The sequence below is a fragment of the Microcaecilia unicolor genome, chromosome 5 (assembly GCF_901765095.1).
Source record: "Microcaecilia unicolor chromosome 5, aMicUni1.1, whole genome shotgun sequence".
Classification (NCBI taxonomy): domain Eukaryota; kingdom Metazoa; phylum Chordata; class Amphibia; order Gymnophiona; family Siphonopidae; genus Microcaecilia; species Microcaecilia unicolor.
Window position 1 is genome coordinate 360,607,735 of NC_044035.1, and position 27,304 is coordinate 360,635,038.

Genomic DNA, 27,304 nt, shown 5'->3' on the forward strand with positions numbered 1-27,304 from the left:
GGTGTGAGCAAAATCTAAATAAAGATTCTAGAATTCTAAAGAATAACAAGATTCCATGCAGAATTTCAAAGTGTAGCAACATTCCATGTAGAACCCCAAAGAATATCAAGATTCTGGAATCCTAAAGAGTGACAAGATTCCATGTAACATTCCATGTAGAACCCTAAAGAGTAGCAGTAGTGGAGGAGCGGCCTAGTGGTTAGAGCACCAGAGGTGGCCGGTTCAAATCCCACTGCTGCTCCTTGTGATCTTGGGCAAGTCACTTAACCCTCCATTGCCTCAGGTACAAACTTAGATTGTGAGCCCTCCTGGGACAGAGAAATATCCAGAGTACCTGAATGTAACTCACCTTGAGCTACTACTGAGAAAGGTCTGAGCAAAATCTAAATAAATAAATAAAGATTCCATTCAGAATCTCAAAGAATAGCAACATTCCATGTAGAACCCCAAAGAATATCAAGATTCTGGAATCCTAAAGAGTGACAAGATTCCATGCAACATTCCATGTAGAACCCTAAAGAGTAGCAGTAGTGGAGGAGTGGCCTAGTGGTTAGAGCACCAGAGGTGGCCGGTTCAAATGCCACTGCTGCTCCTTGTGATCTTGGGCAAGTCACTTAACCCTCCATTGCCTCAGGTACAAACTTAGATTGTGAGCCCTCCTGGGACAGAGAAATATCCAGAGTACCTGAATGTAACTCATCTTGAGCTACTACTGAAAAAGGTGTGAGCAAAATCTAAATAAAGATTCTAGAATTCTAAAGAAGAAAAAGATTCTATGTAGAACCCCCAAAGAGTAACAAGATTCTTTGGGGTAGAGGAGTGGCCTAGTGGTTACAGCACCAGTCTTGCAATCCGGAGGTGGCCAGTTCAAATCCCACTGCTGCTCCTTGTGATCTTGGGCAAATCACTTAACCCTCCATTGCCTCAGGTACAAACTTAGATTGTGAGTCCTCCTGGGCCAGAGAAATATCCAGAGTACATGAATGTAACTCACCTTGAGCTACTAGGTGTGAGCAAAATCTCAATAAATAAATGTTGTATCTATTGAAGATTATCTGCAAGAAGCAGCCTTCATCTCGGAGATGTCCCCCACTAAGTGTTCTTGTGTCTGTCATCTGCAGGTGGACTAAAATTTACATTTCCTATGAGTGGTAGTAAAAGCAAGCTATGAGTGTCTTGGCCCAACGCCAACGGTAAAGCTCTCCAAATTCTCCGAAGAAGGCCTAACAAAACACTTCCATTTGACAGAGGAGGGTAGGGCTTCTGTTTCTGCATGTATGGATCTACTTTGGAAATATTGAGTAATTTGTTTGCTGATTTTTTAATCAGCCAGTCCTTTCAAATACAGGCCTTGTTATTTGCTTTCCTCTAAAGGAGTACACTTTCTGAAAATGTGTTCATTTTGTGGTAATTTCTGTACGGAACCCTTTACCCTCTGTTATAAGGTTGGAGTGCTTCTTTTCCGATTTCGTATAATGTACTTTAAATCCCTAATGGAGACATTCATTTCAGCAGAAATAGTTGGGTTTTTTGGGTGGGTGGGGGGGGGGGGCTGTTACTCCCTTCTTCAGCATACTGCACATTATCATTAATTAGTAGACCCACGTTGTTTAGTATTGGACCAGATTCTTGTTTGCACTCATGGTGGTGGTGGTGGGGGGGGGGGTAATCAAAATTGTGCTTTGCTGCAACTTTCAACACAATAAAACTTTAGAATTTCAATGTTGCAGTGCCTGAAATTATTTTTCTGGAGTTTTTTACTTTTATTGATTAAAAGAATTACTCATTATTTCTTTTGTTCTTCTTCCCAGCTGGTTGGTGGAAGTCTTTATAAATAAGCCATCCAGGAAGTGATGTGGTATGCTGAACGGGAAAAGGAAATGGGACTTGATATACCACCTTTCTGTGGTTTATGCAACTACATTCAAAGCGGTTTACTTATATACAGGTACTTATTTTGTACCAGGGGCAATTGAGGGTTAAGTGACTTGCCCAGAGTCACAAGGAGCTGCAGTGGGAATCGAACTCAGTTCCCCAGGATCAAAGTCCACTGCACTAACCACTAGGCTACTCCTCCACTCATTCCACCAATAAGAGCCAACCTCATCAGTGATGTCACAATGGCTTGATTGCCCCATACTTGGCTCACTTCTGATATTGTGATGTCATAAGGGAAAAGGGGGAAAGGGAAGTGGGACTTGATATACTGCCTTTCTGAGGTTTTTGCAACTACATTCAAAGCGGTTTACATATATTCAGGTACTTATTTTGTACCAGGGGCAATGGAGGGTTAAGTGACTTGCTCACGGTCAGAAGGAGCTGCAGTGGGAATCGAATTCAGTTCCATCTCTGAAGCAGCAGTTTATAGCAAAACGAAGGCCACTATTGGCTGTTTGGATATGTAAAGTCAGTTATGGGACTGGCTTTTGAACAGTGTATTTGAGATAAATGATCATTTAATTTTTTGCTTATGTACATATTGGTGACTGATATAAAAAACAAACAAACCCAAAACGGTTCTTCGTAAGACTTTTTTGAGGCCCAATGACAGATTACAAGTGTTCACATCCTAGAACCAGTGAAAAGGGCAGGTTTGTACTAAAGATAGGCAATATATTTCACCTACAATTTTTCCTCACTAATATTTCTCTCTTTACGTTGATGGCTTTTGGTTTTGTGTTTCTTTTGGATTCACCAATCTCCTATTTGTGTGTGTTATTAATGTTACACACGTATGTAGCTTTGTTATAACACTTTTATTAAAAAGTGGCTTATCAGATCTTAAATAAAGCATGCATCTTAATTTCATGAAAATCAGAATTATATATATTATGAAACATGCAACAACAAAAAAAGCAAAGTAGAGACATTCCTTCCCTGCAGTTTGATCTTTACACTCCGCACAGCACAGAAGGAATACCTGGACGGATTGTCTGCTTTGCAGCTTTAACATTTTCATAAAAAATTTAAGATGAAGCATAGCTGTAAACAGATAAAGTTCACACCCACATTCCATAAGGGAAATGGAGGGCTCTACGTTAGCCATTTTTACAATGACAAATAGCTGCTGGAGAACCCAAGAACTTCTCGAAAGAAATGAACTGCACAAAAGCTGAATGGGGGAGGGGTTGTGTCACAAGCCTCTCCGTCTCTTCCTTCTCTGTTCTGCACGGTGAAGAGAGGAACAGGAGCCTGACAGGCTCTCCAGCCACTGCCCAGACACAGGGTGCACAGATCATGTGCAGAAGGAAGCTGTGGTTTCTGGTCCTAGACAAGGACCAAGCAGTGAATGAAGGCTCAGCAGAGGCGAGAAACCGATGCACGGTTCTCAGCTACTTTTTGATGACGTAAGGTCCGGCAGCCTCTGTGTGTGCAGAGGAGAGCTGTGTATCATTTATTGCTTTTGCTGACAGTCCCATTTTCTTACATATTATCTTTTCTTCGAACCCTTCTTGTTACTGTTGGGATTCATCCGTCTCTTTCCCGCGCCCACACCTCCGTCTCGGATATGCAAGTTGGCTGCCCGGCTATAAATGTCATTCTCTGCGAACGGAGACACACCTGCGGTGTAGTCAGGGTCAAACGCATTTGTCTTTTGTCTTGCCTTTCTGGACAGTCTCTGCTGTGGGAATTGCTGGTCTGCAACCAGATGAGGGTTGTTGGTGTGTTTTCCACCAGCTGGTTTCGACAGGGAATACTGAGAGAGAGAGAGACACACACAGTTACTTATCTGAAGTCTTCATGTCCCAACAGGAAAGTTTCAAGCAATTTCACCAGAACCACAGTGGAAGAACGATTCCTGCATGCAGATATTTTCTGGCTTTAACCGTTCAATAAATTCTCTCAATCATTTTCACACATTCTCCCCAAGTGCCTCTGTCTTCCGCAGCTCTATTTGAGACTGTGTACAGAACATTCTAGAAGTGCTGCCAGACACCCTAATGGATGCAGTGACTCAGCAAAGAGGCCTGAGGGACCTGCTGAATTCTCTGCCCAGTAGCAGCAGTAACCTTACAGGACAGAAGTAGGGCTTCGATTCTTAAGCATTTATAAATTCTAACTTTAGGGATCCTTTAAGAGTTCAAAATATCAGTGTTTTCATGCCACTCGTACTATTGTTGGGTACACTTTTTAAGAGGAATCAAATATGTACATTTGTGTCACTTGTCAGCCCAGAAACACAGAAAAAAAAAATGAGTGGAGGATAAAAGACAAACGAGGAGAAGGAGGAGGGTACCATGAAAAACTGCTCGGACACAAAGGGTGAGTTGAACTGAAAAAGTTTGGGAAACACTGGCGTAGGATATAAGCAAAGATGGAACATATAGATAGGTAAGGAGTTAGAAAGTAAGGTGATTAAAGGAAGTTGCACATGAGGTCAGAGAGATGATTAAATGTTACCTCAGCTAGGGTAGGAGTGGATAAACATGTCCTGCTACGAATGTGCAGCCCAAGTCACTCCTTGTGTGTGTAAGTGAGAATAACGAGTTAGTTACTTGTTCCATCAAAGGCCTGATTGAAGAGCCACGCTTTCACCTGCATCCTGAAGTACAGATAGTAAGCTCCTTTGAGCAGGGACTGTCCTTCTTTGTTAAACTGTACAGCGCTGCGTAACCCTAGTAGAGCTATAGAAATGTTAAGTAGTAGTAGTAGACAGTCTTGTGTTAAGCGCAGCCTTTCAGGGAGTGCATTCCAGAGCGTGGGGGCTACTCTGGAGAAGGTTCGTTTGTGGGTATCACATCGTGTGATGTCTTTTGGAGAGGGTGTGGTTAGGGATACTCCTTGGGTGGACCTTAGTGTCCTTGGAGGTGTTATAGAGGGTCATCCTGTTCTTTAACTACTCAGGGACGTTTCCTTTAAGGGCCTTGAAGATCAGAGAGTTTTAAATTTAGCCCTATATTGTACTGGTAACCAATTAAGTTTTTGCAAAAATGTGATATGGTCACGTCGTTTGCAACCTTCTATGAGTCTTGCTGCTGCATTCTGAATCAGTTGGAGCTGGTGCAGACTCTTTGTAGTCAGACCACTGTAGAGTGCATTACAGTAATCCAGGTTTTATATTATCATGGCATGCACTACTAGGATAAGATTTACCTTCTCGATGTAAGGAGAGAGGCAGCGTAGCTGTCGCAAATAGTAGAGGCAGCTCTTGAAGGTTGCTTGGATTTGGGGAATCAGAGTAATTGTTGAATCTAACTGTATTCCAAGGTTCCTGACTTGTGATTTGAGGGGGAGTTCATACTTCCCAAAAGGGATTTTGATGTCAGGTATGTATCCACTTGTGTTAGGGACCCAGAGAAGCTCAGTTTTACTTGGGTTCAGGCAAAGTTTGTTGTGTTTAGCCCATTCTTGAATTGATGTTAGACAAGTAATCAGTTTCTTCAAGGCTGCAGGTAAGTCAGGTTCAATGGGTATGAGTAGCTGCATATCATCCGCATAGATGTAGAACTGAGTGTCCATTGACCGAATCAGCTCAGCTAGCAGTTTGAGGTAGATATTGAAAAGAATAGGTGACAGTATCGATCCTAGTGGTACCCCACAGGTCAGTGCCCATGGTGGCGATGAGGTGCTGCCAAACATTATGGATTGTTGCCTGTCTGATAGACAGGATCTGAACTACACAAGTACTGTTCCATTGATACCCATTTCTGCCAGTCATGCTAGCATGGTATCATGATCTGCTACCGTATACAATTTAAGCTTCTCCTATTGACCTTCAAGTGCACTCAATCTGCAGCCCCCCATTACCTCTCTACCCTCCTCTCCCCGTATGTTCCCACCCGTAACCTCCGCTCTCAGGACAAATCACTCTTATCCGTACCCTTCTCCACCACCGCTAACTCCAGACTCCGCCCCTTCTGCCTGGAACAGACTTCCCGAGCCCATACGCCATGCGCCCTCCCTGCCCATTTTCAAGTCCTTACTCAAAACCCATCTCTTCTCCCATGCTTTTGGCGCATAACCACCTTCCCCATTCATGATACCTACACTGACTACATAGTTTGTAACCTTTAGATTGTAAGCTCTTTTGAGCAGGGACTGTCCTTCCCCGTGTTAAACTTGTACAGCGCTGCGTAACCCTGGCAGCGCTATAGAAATGCTAAGTAGTAGTAGTAGATCCACAGATCAGTATTAACACCGAGGCAAATCCCCTGTCTAAGTTTCTGTGAAGATCATCTAGTAGAGATACGAGGACCATTTCTTTCCACAACCGGGTCTGAATCCAGATTGACATGGATCTAGCCAGTTTTTCTCTTCTAGCCAATCAATCATCGAGTTCAACACAGACTGTTTGTTCTATAAGTTTCCCTAGAAACGGGATGTTGGATACTGGCCAGTAACTTTCAAGTTTGTTTTTCTTTAGCAAAGAGTGAACCACTGCCCTTTTTAATGCTGTTGGTAGTTGCCCACTAGAAAGAGAGGCATTCACAATTTTTGTGGCACCTTCTATGAGGCCCATACTTGCCTGCTGCACTGTCTTTGATGGGCAGGGGTCGAGGGAGCAGGTAATTGGTGCAGACTTAATTCTGTTTGCAAAATATGCATCATTGCAGTTCAATTTAGACTGGGCAGGCTGGTTCTGTTGTGGGGGTTGCAATAGGCTGATTACTATACTGAACAGCTGCTTGGTTGAATTGGCAGCCTTGCAATGCATTGAGAGAAATATTGTTTTTTGGTTGCTGTTAAGGCTTGGTGGTACTTTGTCGTGTGCTTCCTACTGTTTAGCCCGTCTTCATCCAGGTGAGATTTACGCCATCTCCTTTCCAGTTTCCATTCTTCGAGTTTAAGGGTCCAAAGTTCTGGAGAAAACCAAGGTGAGCGTTTGTGAGTGGGGCATAAGACCTTTTTCAGTGGTGCTGTTTTCTCTAAGGTCTTTGCTAAGTGTGTATTCCAGATATCAACTTGTTCTGACACTACTGATCTTTTCATCCACATGTGGACAGTCCACGGCCTCTAGGAAATTTTCAACGGTCAGCTTTTTTCTCGTCTCTGATCGCCTTCAATGTGGCTATCCTGAAAACCTGATGGCTGGGGTGCCTCCAGGACCAGGTTTGGGAACCTCTGACATATGGGGTAAACCAGTATAAATTATATTGCAATAGTTGAGAGGTGAAAAATGAGAGGATAAGAGCATGGAACTTGATTACAGTCAAAGAAGTGACGTATCACCCGCAATTGTTGAAAGACAAGAAAATTGACCCTAGACAAATGCGAAATTTGAGGTTGGAAGAAGGAAGAATCAAGCATTATACCAATATAATGGAAACAGCACCCAGGTGATCTATGTGCCAAAGAGCTGAATGGGAGAGGAAGGAGTAACTGATGTATTCGAAAACCAACAGGCGACGGTTTTGTCAGCATTTAATACTAGCGACTGAATCAAGGCATGTTTGAAGAGGACCAGTTTAGAAGCAACAGCAGCTCCCTCACCTTAAGTCCTCTTGGATTCAGCACCTTTGGGTTTCGTGAGAAATGCATGTGAAGACTGCCATCCTCGCTCAACGTCACAGCCACCTTCTTTAATGTCCTGTTTCCACACTTAGGACAAAACACCTTGGTCATATCAGACGTGGTCCTGAAAGAGTTTGGTAAAATATATTAATAGAGACTGAAAATGGTTCCCATGTTCTAATAAGTACCTATATATATTTTGTAAATTGCTTTCACTGTAACCACAGAAAGGCGGTCTATCAAATCCCATCCCCTTTCTAATGTGTGCACCAGACATGTGGTTGAGATGGGCTGTGGGAAGGTCTTTCATTTTTTAGATGGTTTATGATTTTATGTAAACTGCTTAGTTCAATTATTCATTTGTATTGTGTAGTGGTATATAAGAATTTTAATTAACAAACGACTGCAGGTGGGCAGAACGCACAGGCTGGAGTCCTGAAGACAAGGCTCCACAACCAACACGAAGAGGAGGAGGCTGGACCATGCTGCTTCTACACAACTCCAGTCCAGCCTGACACACATTAAGGTCTTAAATAACCCGCTAAAGCCAACAAGTTCTAAGTGAATAACATCAAGAAAAAGAGCCATATTCCAGAGAGTTGCACAAAATATGCACAATCATCAGAAACAAAATTAAAGGAAAATATTTTCTGAAAAGGAAAGTCTTTAGTAGTTTCTGAAATTCATAACAATGTTCTGTTTGCCTAAGAAAAGAAGGAAGAGAATTCCAATTAGAGGCTGCCTGATAGGGCTGTAGGGGACGCATAGCCTTGACTTTACGAACAGTAGGGAATTCTAACATAAAAAGATTTCTAGTAATTCTACTGTGGTTCCTATTAAGAAAAGCAAAATAACCCAGGGAATCTCCATAAAAAGTAAGACCAAAAGCTCTTAGAACAACTGAACTCACCTGAAGCAACCATGGCAGCGCAATACGTAGTTTCTAGTCTGACGGATCTGCATGCCGTTCACCCCCAATACATGAAGGCCCATCTGAAGGAGAACATTCTACGAAGAAAATGGAAAAACGTGGACAAGAAGTAACCAAAGCCTAACAGAACTCAATCAGCAGCTTCTAACAGGGAAACAAAGCTCAGCTACCAACTCCCGAGGAACCAGGGCAGATACTTTACTACAGCCTGCTACAGACACACAGTCTCAGCAGAAAGAAGGTCTTAACGACTATCCAGTCGCTTGTATTTATGCTGCAGAAATGAAACTCTGTGCTGCCAAGCAAAAAATGAGAGGGGAAATAGGAAGGAATAAAATCAAAAGGCCATATACAGCGCAGTCCTCATGACAGCTGCTTCAATGTTCAGCGGAGAAATACAGATTCCTAAGCATACCTGCATGGCAAAGTCAGTGGTCAAACATCCAACTGTTATATTGTCCGGCACCTCCCGACACCCCAGCTCATGCTGAATTTGTTTAATGTTGCTGGGAGTGATCCATCCTTCATCGTCATCACCTCCTTCCCCTTCACAGCCAGTGACCACACCTGTGGCAGTACTTATGGCCTCCAATGGCTGTGCGTTATGGATCTCTGTAGTGACTGGGTCTACAGTCTAGACAGAACAAGGAGACTTTCAAAATGTACAATACCTGAACGGAAAGGAGGTAGCAGCTACGAAGTTCCTCTCTCATCATTGTTAAAGCTTTGTAGCTGGAAGAACACTGAAGTGTAACAGCTGCCAGTTATAACAGAACATAAGAGTAGCCATACTGGGTCAGACCAATGGTCCACCTAGCTCAGTATCCTGTTTCCAACAGTGGCCAATCCAGGTCACAAGTACCTGGCAAAAACCCAAATAGAAGCAACATTCCATGCTACCAATCCTGGGACAAGCAGTGGCTTCCCCATGTGTCACAGAAGGCAGCAGTGGAACGGATAGATGTGAATTGTTTGTTTACACTTTCCAAAAATACTAGGACTAGGGGGCATGCGATGAAGCTACAAAGTAGTAAATTTAAAACAAATCAGAGAAACATTTTCTTCACTCAACATGTAATGACAACCTGGAATTCACTGCCAGAGAATGTGGTAAAGGTGGTTAGATAACGGGGTTTAAAAAAACGTTTGGACGGCTTCCTAAAGGAAAAGTCCATAGACCATTATTATGACTTGGGCAAAATCCACTGCTTATTTCTGGGATAAGCAGAATAAAATGTACTGAACTTTTTTGGAATCTTGTCAGGTATTTGTGACCAGGATTGGCCATTGTTGGAAACAAGATGCTGGGCTTGATTGACCTTTGGTCTGTCCCAGTGTGGCAATACTTATGTAATTCTAGCTAAAAAAAAAAGCTACATGTCGGGCGATCAGAGATTTGGTAGTTAGGGGGTGGGGTTGCTTTTTCTATTAAAAATCTCCACAACCAGTTTGTTTCTCCTTGCAATATACAACTGCACGTTGCACAACACTTGAACAAGGTAACATTTGAAATTTGCAGAAGTGGGGCAGCAGACCCATCTCCCTCCTTCCTTTTCTCTCCAAATTACTTGAGCGTGCTGTTCACCGCCGCTGCCTTGATTTTCTCTCCTCACATGCTATTCTTGACCCATTACAATCTGGTTTTCGCCCTCTCCACTCAACTGAAACTGCGCTTACTAAAGTCTCCAATGACCTATTACTGGCTAAATCCAGAGGTCAATATTCCATCCTCATTCTTCTTGATCTTTCCGCTGCTTTTGACACTGTCGATCACAGCATACTTCTCGATACCCTGTCCTCACTTGGATTCCAGGGCTCTGTCCTTTCCTGGTTCTCTTCCTACCTCTCCCTCCGCACCTTTAGTGTTCACTCTGGTGGATCCTCTTCTACTTCTATCCCTCTGCCTGTCGGTGTACCTCAGGGTTCTGTTCTTGGTCCCCTCCTCTTTTCTATCTACACTTCTTCCCTTGGTTCATTAATCTCATCCCATGGCTTTTCCTACCACCTCTATGCTGATGACTCCCAAATCTACCTTTCTACCCCTGATATCTCACCTTGCATCCAAACCAAAGTTTCAGCGTGCTTGTCTGACATTGCTGCCTGGATGTCTCAACGCCACCTGAAATTAAATATGACCAAAACCGAGCTTCTCATTTTCCCCCCCAAACCCACCTCCCCGCTCCCCCCGTTTTCTATTTCTGTTGATGGCTCTCTCATTCTCCCTGTCTCCTCAGCTCGAAACCTTGGGGTCATCTTTGACTCTTCTCTCTCCTTCTCTGCTCATATCCAGCAGACCGCCAAGACCTGTCGTTTCTTTCTTTACAACATCCGTAAAATCCGCCCCTTTCTTTCCGAGCACTCTACCAAAACCCTCATCCACACCCTTGTCACCTCTCGTTTAGACTACTGCAATCTGCTTCTTGCTGGCCTCCCACTTAGTCAGCTCTCCCCTCTCCAGTCGGTTCAAAACTCTGCTGCCCGTCTCGTCTTCCGCCAGGGTCGCTTTACTCATACTACCCCTCTCCTCAAGACCCTTCACTGGCTCCCTATCCGTTTTCGCATCCTGTTCAAACTTCTTCTACTAACCTATAAATGTATTCACTCTGCTGCTCCCCAGTAACTCTCCACACTCGTCCTTCCCTACACCCCTTCCCGTGCACTCCGCTCCATGGATAAATCCTTCTTATCTGTTCCCTTCTCCACTACTGCCAACTCCAGACTTCGCGCCTTCTGTCTCGCTGCACCCTACGCCTGGAATAAACTTCCTGAGCCCCTACGTCTTGCCCCATCCTTGGCCACCTTTAAATCTAGACTGAAAACCCACCTCTTTAACATTGCTTTTGACTCGTAACCACTTGTAACCACTCGCCTCCACCTACCCTCCTCTCTTCCTTCCCGTTCACATTAATTGATTTGATTTGCTTACTTTATTTATTTTTTGTCTATTAGATTGTAAGCTCTTTGAGCAGGGACTGTCTTTCTTCTATGTTTGTACAGCGCTGCGTATGCCTTGTAGCGCTATAGAAATGCTAAATAGTAGTAGTAGTAGTAGTAGAGAGAGGGGAGAAAACGAAAGGAATATTTCAGAACAAGAAAAGGAGATGAGCCCCGTGTCTGAAAAAGCCTGTGCTCACCAGGAATTCCTGCAATAACTCCTCGATGCTGGGTAGAGGGTCTCTCCAGTACAGAAACGAGCCAAACTCGGGCTGCTCTGTATGTGCAACCCCATGTTCCACCTCTGAAGCTGACACAGGCTCATTCGGTGTCTCCGTGAGGTTCTTCTTCTGTGGATGGGAGAAGAATTCAACAGAAAAGATCGTTACATATTCTTGTATGTGCTGGTTACATGTAGAAAAGGGCACCCAGTGCAAACTGTTACCTTGGAAGGGAAATGGAACCCTGTGATGTTAACTGGGGTCTCGGGATGCTGTAGAGTTGAACTCGCTGTAATCTAAAAATAAAATGAATAATGATTTTTTTTTTTAACAATGAAAACAAATCTTTCTTTCAGAAAGCACCAGCACTGAGCCTCACCTTCACTTCAGATTCTTTCCTTATGTGACCAACTCCTACATGCTCCGTCTCCAGTTGGTAAGTGAGGGCCAGCACTTTAATATCTGTGGCCGACAGGCTTCTGTAATCACCTGTCTTCTTTGAAAACTCTGTGACTGGGGAAAGAAACAAATAAACCCTTTAGTGGGCAGGACTGGAAAGATCTGTATTAGATTCCCGGCACATGCAGCTCCTTGTGACTCTGGGCAAGTCACTTAACCCTCCATTGCCCCATGTAAGCCGCATTGAGCCTGCCATGAGTGGGATAGTGCGGGGTACAAATGTAACAAAAAAAAAAAAAAACACGGAAAGCGTTCTTGCATTTGTGCCCTTCCATTTTTAATCTCATCAATGAGCTGGGTGGCAGCAGTTTTGAATCAACTATAAAACTACACAAGTGGTGTGGAAGATACAACAAAATCTAGAACAATCAGAGAAATCCACAAAATGAAAAACGACTCTGTTTATAGGGAAAAAGGCCTCAAAAAGCTCTGAGATCAACAACTAATCTCACAGAGCTAAAACAGACACAATGGTCTTCTCATCATCATCAGCCAAAAAACCCTATAGTGCCACAGATCTAAAAAATCTTATTCTGTCTATGGTCAAAAATACATCAAAACAATAATATTCTAAGTGATGATATGTCAGTTCTTAGTGTGTAGATCACTACTGGAGCAAAATCCGCTATCCAATATACACAAGTACGCTGCCGTGGAGAGCTGTGCTCGTGTCCCGTTTGCAGCCTGAGACCCTGAAGAAGCAGCGAAACGCTGGCCATCGTTGGCTCGGGGCAGCAGGTGAAGGACCGTACAGCGGCATCTAACAAGCACCACTTAAGAAAGCTAAGTGTATTTGTGTATATTGGATAGCGGATTTTGCAGAAACAAACACATTTATGAGTAGCAAAATAGTATGGACTGAAAGGTTTGTCAGAAGCTGAGAAAACATATCGAATATTGTTTCTAATGCTGCATCAGAAGATCTTCCAGCCTCCTGTCCTGCAAATACTCACCTAGTCTGATATTCTCCGGGAAGGGTTCCTTGAAATGCAGCACATAGGGCAGAACTGCAAGCCGCCTTCGTGTCTCCTTGTCCCGAATTTCACTGACCACTTCCTTAACAGTGTAAATATTTTTCCCGATCTCCTGTGAAATAAAATATATATTGCACTGTACTCATTAGTAGGTAAAAAAGGACAAAGGTCAAGTCACAGAATACAACAGTCACAGAACCAGTCATAATCTCCAGTACAAACTTAAAGCCTCATTTACTAATCTGTGATAACACATTAATATGGGGTTTACTTGCTAATAACACCTGGTTTGCTTGTTTTTTTTTAACTCACTTTTTATTACTTTTTTGCATTTTCAGTGACACAAAACATCATAGCAAATACACGCCCAGCAGAACAAAAACAGCTCCTAACACCACTCCAGAAAAAAAACAACCCCTCTTCAGCTGCAAATGGGCACGTGTGCTCCTCATGCACCCCACACAGTTAGCGTCCTTTGACTTCACTCCCCATCACCAGAACAGCCCAACCAGAAACTTCCCACCCCTTCTCTCATCCCCCCCCCCATTAGAAACTATACCCACACCTCCACTCCTGAAAGCATTTCCACCTGTGCTCAAAGAGGCGCACTTTATTGAATTTACAAGCTATTGGAAACAGGATGCTGGGCTTGATGGACCTTCGGTCTGTCCCAGTATGGCAATACTTATGTTCTTACGTTCTTAAGCAGAAACCGCCCACTCTCAACACAAAAAAAGCAAGGTCCAGGTGTACAGAAATCCAAGGTGAAGCCCTCTCAGCGAAGTCCTGTGTTCACTCCCACTTTATCAGCACATCCCTGCTGGCGCCCACACCTCTCCACCCTTTGCCACCTGAAGTCAGCCACTTTCTGATGAATATCCAGCTGCTCCGCAGTCAAAGTGGGTGCAGGCAGTAGGTTCACACCTTCTTTTTTAAGGAAATCCATGGCTTCCTCTACACTAATCACCTTCTTGTGAATTCTACTGATCATGACTACCAGGCCAAAAGGAAAGGTCATTTTATATCTCTACTGAGCCTTTTGTATCGCCTGAGTGAATGCCTGAAATGTCTTTTGTTTCTGCAGAGTGCTGTAGGCCAAATTCTGATACAATACCACCTGCACTCCTCAAAAGGAAAGAGGCCTCCTCCCTTGAGCCTTGCTCATCAGCTGATCCTTATCAGCAAATCTGAGGAAGCACACCACAATGTCATGTGGCTTATTCGCAATTCGAGAACCCAAGAACTGGTGGGTTCACTTAATAGGGATCACATAGTAACATAGTAGATGACGGCAGAAAAAGACCTGCACGGTCCATCCAGTCTGCCCATTAGGCTCATCTGGTAACAGCCAAGCCACAAAATCCTGCAGCACTTCCAGAGTATTATTAAATTCCACAATCTCGGGCATTCCTCGTAGGCACAAATGCGCCTAGACCCATTTTTTAGGTCCTCCATCTTAAGCCTAAGCGCCTGGTAGTTATCTTGTAGTGCCTCCAGTCCAGTCTGAAGGTCTGACACAGTGTCCTCATAACTGTCCATGAGGGTCTCCACCCCATCGAAACGAGTACTTATCTCTGCCAAATCTGCTATGAGCTCTTGCACGGCATCCTGAATCTAGGTCTTAACAGACCCAAATTCCTCCCTTCAGCTCTACCATCCAAGTCCGTAGGTCAGCCTTTGTGATTGACCTTGACTGTTCCATCATCATGGTTGCACTGCGATACGCCTGTGGACTGCAGTCTCCCATGCCAACACAGTGGCTCTCCTCCTTGGCGAGGCCCGTGCCATGTGGGCCCTTTCTCAGCAGCCTTTCTCCCGCACATGCAGCTAGCTTGCTGTCCTCCATTTTCCACCAAGATATCATCTTGGGCTGATGACAGAGTATCTAAATTAAGTGTCCATCTTAACTCACTGACTTCATTTTTCCCCATAACACCTGTTTTTACAATTTTCTCTCACCTCATCAATATTCAGGGCAGTTTACAACAAATAAACAATACTTTGCCTTAAAAATAACACAATGTGGCCTTTAGATTGTGGACCCTCTGGGGACAAGGAAACATCAATTGTATCTAGAAATAACACACCTTGAGCTACTAATAAAAAGGCATGAACTACATAAAATAAATAAATATTATACTTCTCCCCTCCCCACTGTCTATCCCCAGCTTCCTCTTCATTCCCTGTCGTTCTTCTCTATATAATCACTCTCTCTCTCGCCTCTTCTCTGCTGTGTATCCCCTTACTCCCTATCCTCCTCATCTGTACCTCTCGGTCCCCCTTCCTATTGTGTATCCCCAACTCCCCTTCACTCTCAAGCCTCTATCTTCCTCTCTCCTCCCATCCAACTGTGTATCCCCAGCTCCCCCTTCACTCCCTATTCTTCTCATCCATGTATCTCTTCCCCTGCCCCTTCTAACCCTGGCTCATTCTCTCTCTAACCCCCTAACCTGTGCATCACTGATGCGCTCACTCCAACACTTCCAGCCTCTATAATCCCCATCTTTCTCCACATTTATTACTGGTTCTCTAACTCAGTGATTCCTATAACTGTCCTGGGGGAACCCCAGCCAGTAAGGTTTTCAGGATATCCACAATGAATATTCAAAAGATTGATTTGCATACACAGCCTCCTTGGTAGGCAAATCAATCTCATGGATATTCATTGTGGATATCCTGAAAACCTGACTGTCCAGGTTCCCACAAAACAGGTTTGGAAGTCAGTGCTCTAACTCCTTAACAAGCGTATCCTTGGCTGTTCTCCCTCCTGGCTCCATTTATTCCTAGTCTCTCTCTCTCTAATACGTATATCCTAGATTCTCTGCCCCCCCCCCCCCAATCCTGCATGTATCCCTTTCCCTGGTAATCTCCAGCTCTGTCTCCTCCACTCAGTTTCCCCACTGCTGCCCTCCCCTCTGTGTATCCCTGGCTCTCTCTCAAGTATCCCACCCGTGCTAGTCCAGACCAGGATTGTTCATTCTATCCCTCCCCCCCTTGCTACCACTGTGTATCCTCATCTCTCCCTCCTACTTGTATTCCCAGCTCTTCCATTCCTCCATAGATCCCCGAATGTCTCCCTTCCCTGGTCATTTCTCACTCCTCCATGAGTCTGAGGCTCTCTCTGCCTCCTATTCTATATATCCATGGCTCCCCCCCCCCCCTTCATTCCCCTGTGTGTCCCCGGCTCCCCCCCCCCCTCATTCTCGCCTCCTCTTCAGTGCATTGATGCTTGTCTCTCTCGCTCTAGTTAGGTGACCCCCCCCTCCACAAAAAAAATTACGTGTAGGGCGGCGTTAAGTAAAAAAGCTCCAGCATCCGCCACAACATGTTCCACAAAAGCCGGCGCCATCTTCCTCATCGCCTGTGGCCAAGCAGCCAATTGCAGAAGAGATTACTGCGAGGCACCCCGGAAAGAACCGCTTCCTGATTGGCTGCTGAGAGCAACAGCAAGCAAGAGGTTCCGGGTGAGCTGAGCACGCGCTGTTACGAAAGCGTTTCCGTTTGCTGATTGGAAAGCTCACTGTGTGACGTAAGAGAGAGAGGCGGGGCGGGGATCAGAAATAATAAATAAATAAATACGTAACAATAAAAATAAAGAAGAGAAGGAAAGGAAAGGATGGAACTCAGCAGCCCCCACTCAGCCTTTGCTGGGAGAAAGGCAAATTAAATAAATACATAAAAACAGATGAGGATGCCTGGGTGCTGCTAAGTCGGATCTTTATTGGTGTTTTGTTTCTTTATCTTTGCCTCGTAGATTTCTCTTGCTCTTTTGCCATCCATCTCAATTGCTGAAGGTGTTTCCTCAGTTTTAACTCTGTCCTGCACCCTGAATATTGATTGGAATACCCATATTATATCCATGTTACATTATGCATCTACATAGTAACATAGTAGATGACGGCAGAAAAAGACCTGCACGGTCCATCCAGTCCACCCAACAAGACAAACCCGTATGTGCCACTTTTTGTGTATATCTTACCTTGATTTGTAACTGTAGCTTTCAGGGCACAGACTGCACAAGTCTGCCCAGCACCAGCCCCGCCTCCCAGCCACCAGCCCCGCCTCCCAATCTAGGCTAAGCTCCTGAGGCTCCATTTCTTCTGAACAGGATTCCTTTGTGTTTATCCCATCTATACCACTAACGCCACCAAGTTCTAAGCGGTTTACAACTAAGACAAATACCAAGACAAGATAGGTACAGTAACTATTTTGTGGGTTTTGGAAGGCTCACAATTTCCACCATAAGTGTACTAGTGAGAGTGGGATATGGACATGGGTCTCTTTCACAACAGTCCACTGTCTTGACTCCTTGGACTGCTGAAGCTGTCACAGAGCAATCCCCCTCCCATTAATTGAGAAATAAGTATTGTTGGTCATATGATGCCAGAGCAGGGCAATGATTCAGGGGTCATTGTCAGTATCATCACCTCAGGCAGGTGCACTGTGACTCAGGAGTTAAGTTTGGGATAAATAGGTGCTGCTTCTCCAGTGGGGCTCAGTCCACCTGGATGGGAGATCAGGAGGAACAGCTCTGGCCAGACAGACAACACTACAGCCTGTCAGAACAGACCACAGCCAGGCAGAGCAGCAAAGGGACAGAGAAACCTGGAGACTACAAATGTAGCACCACCCAGGGACAGCAGGAGGAAGAGCTGTGTGCAAACAACTTTAAAGCCAGCCCAGCACAAACACAGAAGTAGCACCATAGTGAGGGAGGAGTCACCAAAACCATTCAGGACCAAACAAATTAGCCAAGGAAATCCAGAACACACCTACCACACCACAACAGCCAATGCAGACTGCCTCTACAAACCTACCCTACTGCTTCTGTGAACTGGACCCGGCCAGGACCATCCTTAGACAACAATTGCTGATATCAGTCAGGTCCAGTATATTGTATTTGCATATATAGGATCACAGCACTTAATACAGGGAAATATTACAATGCAGGGAAATAGTACAATGTTGTATCTTTGTGTGTGTTTTGATGGGAATCAATGAGAGAAAGGTAAGAATGGGGGGGGGGGGGGGGGTGCAGAGGGAAAGACAGAGAGAGAAGTGCCTAAGAAAGCAGAGCCATGTGCTCTGGGAGAGAAAGCTTTGGGGTCAAGCTGGGGAAGAGAGGGGGGCCAGAGCCGGGGCTCTGGTGGCTGGAGATGGGTGTGGGCAGGGAGAAAGACAGAGGTGCCCTGAGCAGAGCCATGTGCTTCTGCTTTATACCTCAAGAGCTTGACATCTTGTTAAGTTGGGTTTTTATTAACAGTCCCATCATCTACCTTGGAACCACTCTAGTCTGGCAGATTAATTTAAGCTTTTTTATACCGGGCATCCTGGTACCTGTAGGCCTTAACCTCAAGAATGCCTGCATCCCATATGCACTGTCCATTCTCCAAGACGGGTAAGAGGTGGCATATTGGGTTATTCCCTCCCACTAGTGACTGCCCAACCTAAGAAATGAGGCTTGGATTCATATGGTGGAGACATGAATAAGCAGGACAGGGGACCTAAAACTGGAGGTATAAAGCAGAAGCACATGGGCACTCTGTCTTTCTCCCTGCCCACACCCATCTCCAGCCACCAGAGCCCCAGCTCGACCCCAAAGCTTTCTCTCCCAGAGCACATGGCTCTGCTTTCTTAGGCACTTCTCTGTCTGTCCCTCTGCACCCCCCCCCCCCATTCTTACCTTTCTCTCATTGATTCCCATCTAATACAACATTGTACTATTTCCCTGCACTAAGTGCTGGGATCCTATATATGCAAATACTATACTTTCTATATCCACTGCCTCTGTGAACTGGACCCGACTGCCTCTACGAACCTACTGCCTCTGTGAACTCTTTGTCAGTAGCCACTTGAATCCTAGCCATTGCAGGCATAGGTAGCACAAGGTGCATTGAATCTTCATTTCAGCTTCCACTACACAATTAAATTGAGCAGCTGTGCTGCTTTTATGCAGAAACAGTGATTCTTCTGTATCCCCAGAGCTGGTGAATTGGAGTGGCCTTTCTGTACAAAAGGGCAAATCTACAAATTTTCCACGTACCACTCCTATTACCACTTTCCACCACAGTTCTTGTCTGATTGCCCAGAATCTACTGGTCCTACTGACTGAACTGTTCTAGATGGATGGAGTTTTTTTTATGCCAATGATAGTACTGAAGACATCTTTGCCACTTGAGGCTTTTTTTCTCCTTCTTAAATAGTTACCACTTACTAAGCTACCCAAGAATTTGCTTAAAAATCCCAAACTTAGACACATAGACAGCAAACTCATCCCTTAAACGCAGTATGACTAAACTGGCTAAAAAGAACAATAAAAGATTTGTACACAAAGAAACAAGACTACTGTGGCTTTTGTGTCAGGGGAAGAGGGGGGGTCTGGGCTGGGAGGTTTAGATGATTGTGTCCACTGATGAAACCACTGTGATTTGGAGGGGGGGGGGATTTTCTGTTTGAAGAAGGTCCTCCTATATATATATATATATTCTCGCCTCCAACGTTCTATACGTGTTGCTGCCTGTGTTTGTGACTTCTGAGTTGGTCTGCTAGTCTCCATAGCACAGGCTGGCGTCACAGTAGGTATTATGATGTCAAATGTCAGAAACCTGCCCAGTTGAACAGTCCCTGAACATGAACAGCCGTGCCTCACGTCAGTAGCTGAGTCCTGCCCACCACATTGATTGTATTAGGTTTCGAAAAGTTTCCCCAAGTAGGAAAGGTTTTATTTGTTTGAGTTTCCACATCGAATAGAACATTTTCCTTATTACGGTGTTTACTTGGCTCTCAAGATTATATTGTTCCCTCTTGCACTCATACCTACACAGACACCTACCCCCTTCCACCCAACACAGACATACAGTACACAGACTCCACAACTCATCATTCTCTCTATGTAAATGTTTAATTTTTATGTATGTTTCCCATCAGATTATATTGGTAGCGCTGTTTATGGCCACAAGGTGGTGCCAAAAACATTGCAACTTGCATCCTGCTGCGTTTCAGCACATGAGAGAAACCAGACACCAGATTTCAAAGGAATCTGTCAGGGTAACTAAGCTGTCCACTTGCCCCCAACTTTGAAAGGGGAACAACAAAGGGAGTTTCCCTTTGAAAATTAGCTTGCAGATAGATATCTATGTGCAAAATACTCACGGACCTACAAGTTTCAGGTTTCTTTATTACTTGATATACTGCCCATAAAATCTATCTGAGGGTTTATTACATATAATAATATGTAGATAATCAAAAGAATATGAAACAGAATTCCATTTGGATAGGAAAGGAGAGAGTAGAAATAGTATACCAGAGCTGCAGTGTCCTCCAGGATACCCTGCCATGGCTCCCCCCCCCCCCCCCCCATACAGAAAAGTCTTATGGGAAAGCTTCAAGTCAGTTTTATGTTTAAATCATGTTTATTGCGTGGTACAAATCACAAAACAAAACAGGTGTCAACATTTTACCACATCTTCAAACTAACAGTTCGAACTTCCTCCCCTCATTCAACTCTATCCCCTCCATACCCCCCTATCCCATCCCCCCACCCATCCCTCTATGCTTCAGCTTAAATACCTATCACTTTGTATGTGTGTGTGTGTGTGGGTAAATGCAGGTATGTGGGCACGCTAACATACTGGGTGCACTCAATTAAGGATCCTGCTTCTTGCTCTAGGCTGCAGTGTGTCCCAGAATCTTTCCCAAGTCCTTTGCAGGAGTTTCTCCTCCTTTGAATCCAAAGATGTTATTCTAAACCTCTCCATCTTCAGGAGTTCAATCACACGAACTCTCCACACCCCCAACGAGGGGGCCTCTTGCTCTCTCCAAAACAGTAGTATAACTTGCTTGCTTCCCTATAAGTGTTGCTTTTTTCAGGAACCGTATAAATCCTGGCTGAGCTGGCTTCACATATTGAAACTTCTCAAACAGCGGTAATGGGTGCCTTTTAACCTGGCATCTCCATTGTGTATATATTTCTGTCAGTATCTGTGTCCAAAAGGTCCGTATATATTTACAGGACCAAAACATGTGCCCGAGAGTGGCCGGGTCCTTTCCACACTTGGGGCAGGCTCCTGACTGTCCAAATCCCGCTTTTTTTTCGCCCTAATCGGGGAGATATATAAGCTTAGTGCAAATTTATACTGAAGTTCCCAAAACTTAGTAAATGGAGAGCTTGCTTGGATGGTCCGCACATATCTCCAGAATAACTCCTCTGGCACCTCTGCTCCCAGCTCTGCTGTCCAGTTGCCCACTTTCTTTGTACAGTCTAGATCTGTTGTAGTTTCTTGCAGGAATCTGTGGTAGAATCTGAGCGGAACCCTATTCTGTGCACCCAGTGTAAGGGCTGAACTTATAATGTCTTGTACATCTTCACATAGATTGACCCAACCTAGAGAAGTGACATAATGTTGTACCTGAATGTATGCAAAAAAAGTCAGTTTGTGGCACCGCATACTCTCGCTGCAATGTTGTAAATGTTTTGAGTTTTCCCTCCTCGTCTACCAATTGATAAATATAGTGTATTCCCAGACCCCGCCAGCGTGCAAAGGCCGCTGATGTGGACCCCTCAGGAAAGTCTGGGTTACAATGCAGAGCCACAAACGGAGACACCTTTGCCGAGAAGCCATGCCTTCTACATAACCATCTCCAGGCTGCCCTAGACGTGGCTATTAGTAAATTTCCAGAGAGACCCCGCTGCGACGTGGCCCCTGGTGCGTGCAGCAGCCAGCTCAAGTGTGCCGTGGGAGACATACCCTGCTCTATCTGTGTTGCAGTGAAATCCTGCTGTCCTGTTAGTCAATCTCGCACATGTCTCAAGGAGCAGGATACCGTTAGGTATCTGACATTTAGTAGCCCCATTCCTCCCTGGTCCTATGGTTTCTGCAACACACGCATTGGGAGCCTGGGACGTCTACCCTTCCATAAAAATTGCTGTATTGCCTTGTGCAACAGTTTTTCTTCTCATTGCCGCAGATACAACGGTAGCACCTGGAATGTATAAAGCCATCTAGGTATCTCCATCATGTTAACTAACCCTATTGTTCCTGCTAATGTGAGCGGGCATTCTCCCCATAGCCTTAAAGTGTGTCTGGTCTTTTCCAATTGAGCCCCTATGTTTTTCTTGTATAGCATGTTCAAATCTTCTGGTATTATTACCCCTAAATATTTTAATTGCCCCTCTGCCCATTTTAGGGGGAATTGTCCTTTCCAGGCTTTCCTCAGATCTGAGTGGAGTGGCATCACTAATTACTTATCAAGATTTAAATGAAACCCCGCTAGCTCTCCGTACCCAGTTATTGTGCTGAGAAGATGTTCTAGTGAGGTTTGGGCGGAGCTCAAAAGTAGCAACAGGTCATCCGCATACGCAAGGATTTTAACCGGGTGTCCCCACAAGGTCAGGCCTTTAATATCTTCATTCAGTCGAATACTACATAACAACGGTTCCAGGGAGAGGGTAAACAAAAGTGGGGAGAGTGGGCATCCCTGTCTGGTACCGCACCCAATCTCAAACTCGCGCGTCTTTACCCCATTTACCAAGACCTGAGCTTTTGGTTCCGAGTATAGGGCCTGGATTGCTTGCATATACCAGCCTTTCATTCCTACCCATTGCAGTGTCTCAAATAAAAACGACCAGTGGACGCGGTCAAACGCCCGCTCAGCGTCCAGACTTACTGTGAGGCACCCCTCTCTCTCCCCCGGCGCTTGCAACAGTGCTGATATTAATTTGCGCACATTCTGCACGGAATGCCTCCCCCGCACGAATCCTACTTGATCATCTTTTACCAGTCACCCCAGTAGGGGTGCCAACCTATCCGCCAGCATTCGCGACAGGATTTTGACATCCACATTAATTAATGAAATGGGTCTGAAGGACCCTGGCATTAGTGGGTCTCTCCCTACTTTTGGTATCAAACCTATCAATGCCGTGTTTGCATGTCTATGAAAGCACCCCTCTTCAACCACATCTTGGTAAAAGTCTAGTAAGGGGCCCAACAGTTGCAGCTTCAAAATTTTGTAGAAATCTCCTGTATATCCGTCCGGTCCCGGCGCTGAATGCATTTTCAGAGCTGTAATCGCTCTCTGCAGTTCTTTAGCCGTGACCGGACAGTTAATCAATTTTTTTCATGCCTGCTTTCTCTAAATATTCAGAGATGGCCTTCTGAATATCAGACTCTTCTTTAGGTTTCGCATAAAGTCTTGCAAAGTGTTGCCAGAATGTGACTGCGATGCTTTCCAATTTGTTGGTAATCTCCCCTGAGTTCAGCCTTACCTGGGAGACAAAAAGGGCCTTACGCTTCCCTTTCACCAAACGTGCCATTAAGCCTCCCGTTTTCTCCCCATATCGATAAAATCTGTACTTCCTGTATATTAGCGAACTTTGCATTTTTTCATGTATCAGACTATTCAATGCTACTGTAGTCGCTCTTAACGTTTCGTATGTTTCTTGGTTGGGAGATGCTGTATATCTCTGTTTCTCTTTCCTGAGGCACCTTTCCAGCTCTACTATGCCCTGTGAGAGGCGTTTATTCTGCCGACTCACATATGCAATGATGTCTCCCCTCAACACCGCTTTCGCAGTGGACCAAAAGAGTCCTGGGTCGTCTGCATGGGCCTGGTTGAATTTACAGTACTCCTCCCACCTAGTCTGCAAATATTTTTGAAAGTCCTGTGATGTAAATAAGTATGAGGGAAACCGCCATCCTGCTCTTTGTTTAAAATAATCTGCTGCCTCTAAGTCCACCCATATTAGTGAGTGGTCCGAGACCTCCTCAGGCCCTATGTCCGCCCGTAACACCTGAGAAAACATGCTTTGTGAGACTAAAACATAATCTAATCTTGCCTGGGTGTGGTGCACTCTAGAAGTGTGTGTGTAATCCTGCTCCCCCACATGCAATAGCCTCCATGGATCCACTAATTAAACTTTCTGTGTATGCAGATGCTATCCTGTTGAATATCTCTAATCCAGAAACATCGCTTCCTTTTCTAGCCAATTTGTTGGAACACTTTGGTTCTGTTTCTGGATATAGTTAATTGGTCAAAAACTGAATTAATGCCCTTGAACATACATTGTAATAAATCACAAATAACAGCCTTCCCTGTAAGATGGTGTCCAACTCAAATTAAATAGCTAGGAGTCTTTTTTGGGGTCTCTTGGGAAGACACCTGTACTATATGGTCTCCCTTGCATCTTAGTTGGTGGGGGAGAATTGAGACTATAAAAATGGTCATTGCTCCACATATTCTGTATATAATGAGTATGCTTCCGTTCCAATTTCCTAAGTCCTTTTTTAAGGTTTTAGATAATATTATTTCTTATTTTCTATGGAAAAATAAGTCTGCTAGAATTTCATTACCTAAATTACGTATGCCCTTCTTCGTCACAGCTACCACACCTCTCTGCTCTGTGAAGAAAAAGAAAGCCTTAGCCAATCTGAGCAGATTTTGCAACTCAGCCTCAATATCTTGTTTTCTGTGTGACAAAACTGCTTCAGAGGGAACAATCATTTTTATACAGACTAAGAGAAATACCAATAAAGATTTTACTTGGTACTCACAAGTCTGATTGTGTTGTGTCTCTTTTATCAGCCAAGGAGATTTTTTCTCCAAGGCTGAGGTGTTTTCCTCTCCTAAAAGATGAGTAACCTCCCCTCCCCCCCCCCAGGGTCCTAAAAGAGAGTTCTCCCAGCTCAGGAAGGAGGGCAAGATGTATTTCTTATTATTATCGCCGTGCACACGTGCTTGGAGCCCTAAGGGAGGATTTCCTGGTTCCATTTTTGGCTTCTTGACTCATCACTGCCTGGGAGTGGAAACCATTAAGGCTCTTAACTCTGTTCTTTGCCGGGAAGGCATCGGCTAAGACTTCACTTACTTTTGCCAGAATGAAAAATGGCCGCCTCGCCATCGCTTGACAACCCTTCCGGCTCCTACACCTCACTTCCGGTTTCCACCACGGCCGCTTCTCTCTTCCGGGTCAGGTGATGCGGCCGCTGTCACATGACTTGTCAGTGCTGGAGGCGGAAGTGGCAGGAGCTGCGGAATTGGGAGGAAGGTAACTGGAGAAAGGAGAGCGTTGCTGAGCGGGGGGGAACCGGGAGGCCGGGACAGGGCTGCAGGGAGGGAGGGAGGAGGTTGAGCGGAAGAGGGGCTCCGAGGTCAAGCAGTGCAGCTCAGGCCAGAGCGCGGCCTCGGCCTGTACTTTGGACTCATGCAAAAGTATAGAGTGAATTTAGCTAGGAACAAGTGACAGATGTACAGTGCCGGTACTCAAATGCCAGGCCACCCCTTCAGGGTTGGGGTGATCACTCAGGGACCCCCACCCCTCAATAGCCAGGCCCCCAGAAACCAGTCACAGAATCTATGACAAGACAGAATTGGTGTGTAGAGCCTCAGTTATTTCATTAAAACTTGATGTCCATGGGTCACTTTTAGCAGACAGTGAAAAAGGTGCCACAACTCAGTACCCCCTCAAAAAAAAAAAAAAGCCCTGCAAATGTATAGTAGTACCAAGAACAGCACAATAAAGTACTACAGGGAAGTTCAGATAAAAGTGTAAATAATCTCGGTTAACATAGTGCTGACGTATGCCATACGGCTGTTTTCTCATTCTCTAATAATTGATGTATTACTTTATTAGCACCACTGTGGGCTGTCACACATTCCTGACTCCCCACACTGATAAACCAGAGATGTGAACTGTGCTGTCAGTTAAGCTACAGATCTCACTCCCTCTGCTTCTCCTTCTAACAGCCCCCTTCACTCTATAATCTCTTCCTTCTGCACCTCTCCTCCCTCCACACCTCTCCTTGCTGCATTGCATCCTTCCTTTGCATCTGTGAAATATTGCAGGAAGACCTTAGGAAATTGGAAGACTAGGCATCCAAATGGTAGATGAAATTGAATGTGGACAAGTGCAAGGTGATGTTCTTTGGAAAGAATATGCCAAATCATAGTTACCTGATGCTAGGGTCCACCTTGGAGCTCAGCGTTCCAGAAAAAGATCTGGATGTCGTCGTAGATAATATGCTGAAATCTTTAGCTCAGTGTGTGGCGGTGTCCAAAAAAGGATGTTAGGAATTATTAGGAAAGGGATGGTGAATAAGACCAAAAATACTATAATGCCTTTGTATCACTCCATGGTGCGTCCACACCTTGAGTATTGCGTTCAGTTCTGGTTGCCATATCTCAAAAAAGAAATACTAGAATTAGAAAAGGTTCAAAGAAGAGCGACCAAAATGTTAAAGGGAATGGAACTCCTCTCGTATGAGGAAAGGCTAAAGAGGTTAGGGCTCTTCAGCTTGGAAAAGAGACGGATGAGGGGAGATATGATTGAGGTCTACAAAATCCTGAGTGGTGTAGAACGAGTAGAAGTAAATACATTTTTTACTCATTCCAAAAGTACAAAGACTAGGGGACATTTGAGGAAGTTACATAGGAGGAGATATTTGTTCATTTAACAAATAGTTAACATAGTAACATAGTAAATGACAGCAGATAAAGACCCGAACAGCCCATCTAGTCTGCCCAACAAGATAAACTAATTTTACATGGTACGTGATACTTTATATGTATACCCAAGTTTGATTTCTCCTTGCCATTCTCAGTTCACAGACCGCAGAAGTCTGCCCAGCACTCTTCTTGCTCTTGAAGCTCATTAAAATGTACACTCCAGCCCATCCATATCTATTTAGTCACGATCAGGGCATAGGCTGTAGAAGTCTGCCCAGCACCGGTTTTGCTTCCCAATTACTGGCATTGCCACCCAATCTCTGCTAAGATTCCGTAAATGTTATCTAGAGGACGTCTCGACTTCAAAAGATCATATCATTTAGGTGATTGGACCCTGCTCCATGCTTTATGTAGCCATGAAATAGAAGTCCTGCCCAGAGTATCTCCCTGTTAAAAATCCCTTAATTTGTTACCCAATTGAGATATACATTGTGGATCTAAGGATGAAAAATAATGGGATAATTGCGTAACCATCTCTGCTGCGTATCTGCACGGGGTAAAATAGTGCCATCCTCTCACAGCAAGTGTTCACTGAGAGAGATGCCCAATGTATTCTACTGTTGAAATACTGCATTACCCATTCCAGGGGTAAAATCTGCATTGCCTGTTATCGGAAGGAGGTCACTACTATTAGGATTTTGCTGCCAGAGACTCAGGAGAACTTTCCATAAATCACGCAGGAGCCGTAAGATAGTATTACCCTGTAACTCCACTGGACCCCTGGAACGCCAGGCAGGCAATAGGTAGTTTAAAAGCCAGGGCTGAAAATAGTATCATTATTAGTCCTCAGCAACCATCACGGAGCGGAGGAGTGGCCTAGTGGTTAGGGTGGT

At 44.6% G+C, this 27,304-nt stretch overlaps 2 protein-coding genes across 2 annotated transcripts in view; one reads left to right on the forward strand and one right to left on the reverse strand.

Moving 5' to 3' along the window:
* Positions 1-2,329: 2,329 nt before the first annotated feature.
* On the reverse strand, positions 2,330-16,354 carry NOB1 (NIN1 (RPN12) binding protein 1 homolog). The gene is made up of 9 exons (XM_030204667.1): positions 16,252-16,354; positions 12,951-13,083; positions 11,918-12,051; positions 11,763-11,834; positions 11,518-11,667; positions 8,799-9,017; positions 8,363-8,460; positions 7,432-7,576; positions 2,330-3,697 (listed from the first exon to the last, which is right to left on the reverse strand). The coding sequence occupies exons 1-9, from the start codon at positions 16,327-16,329 to the stop codon at positions 3,431-3,433; spliced, it is 1,296 nt and encodes a 431-aa protein (XP_030060527.1). The 5' UTR covers positions 16,330-16,354; the 3' UTR covers positions 2,330-3,430.
* An 8,589-nt stretch (positions 16,355-24,943) lies between these two features.
* WWP2 (WW domain containing E3 ubiquitin protein ligase 2) overlaps positions 24,944-27,304 on the forward strand; it is a 169,918-nt gene continuing 167,557 nt past the window's right edge. Inside the window, exon 1 of the mRNA XM_030204668.1 lies at positions 24,944-25,014. Within this exon, the coding sequence (XP_030060528.1) occupies positions 24,944-25,014 (71 nt within the window). The remainder of the gene's footprint in view (positions 25,015-27,304) is intronic.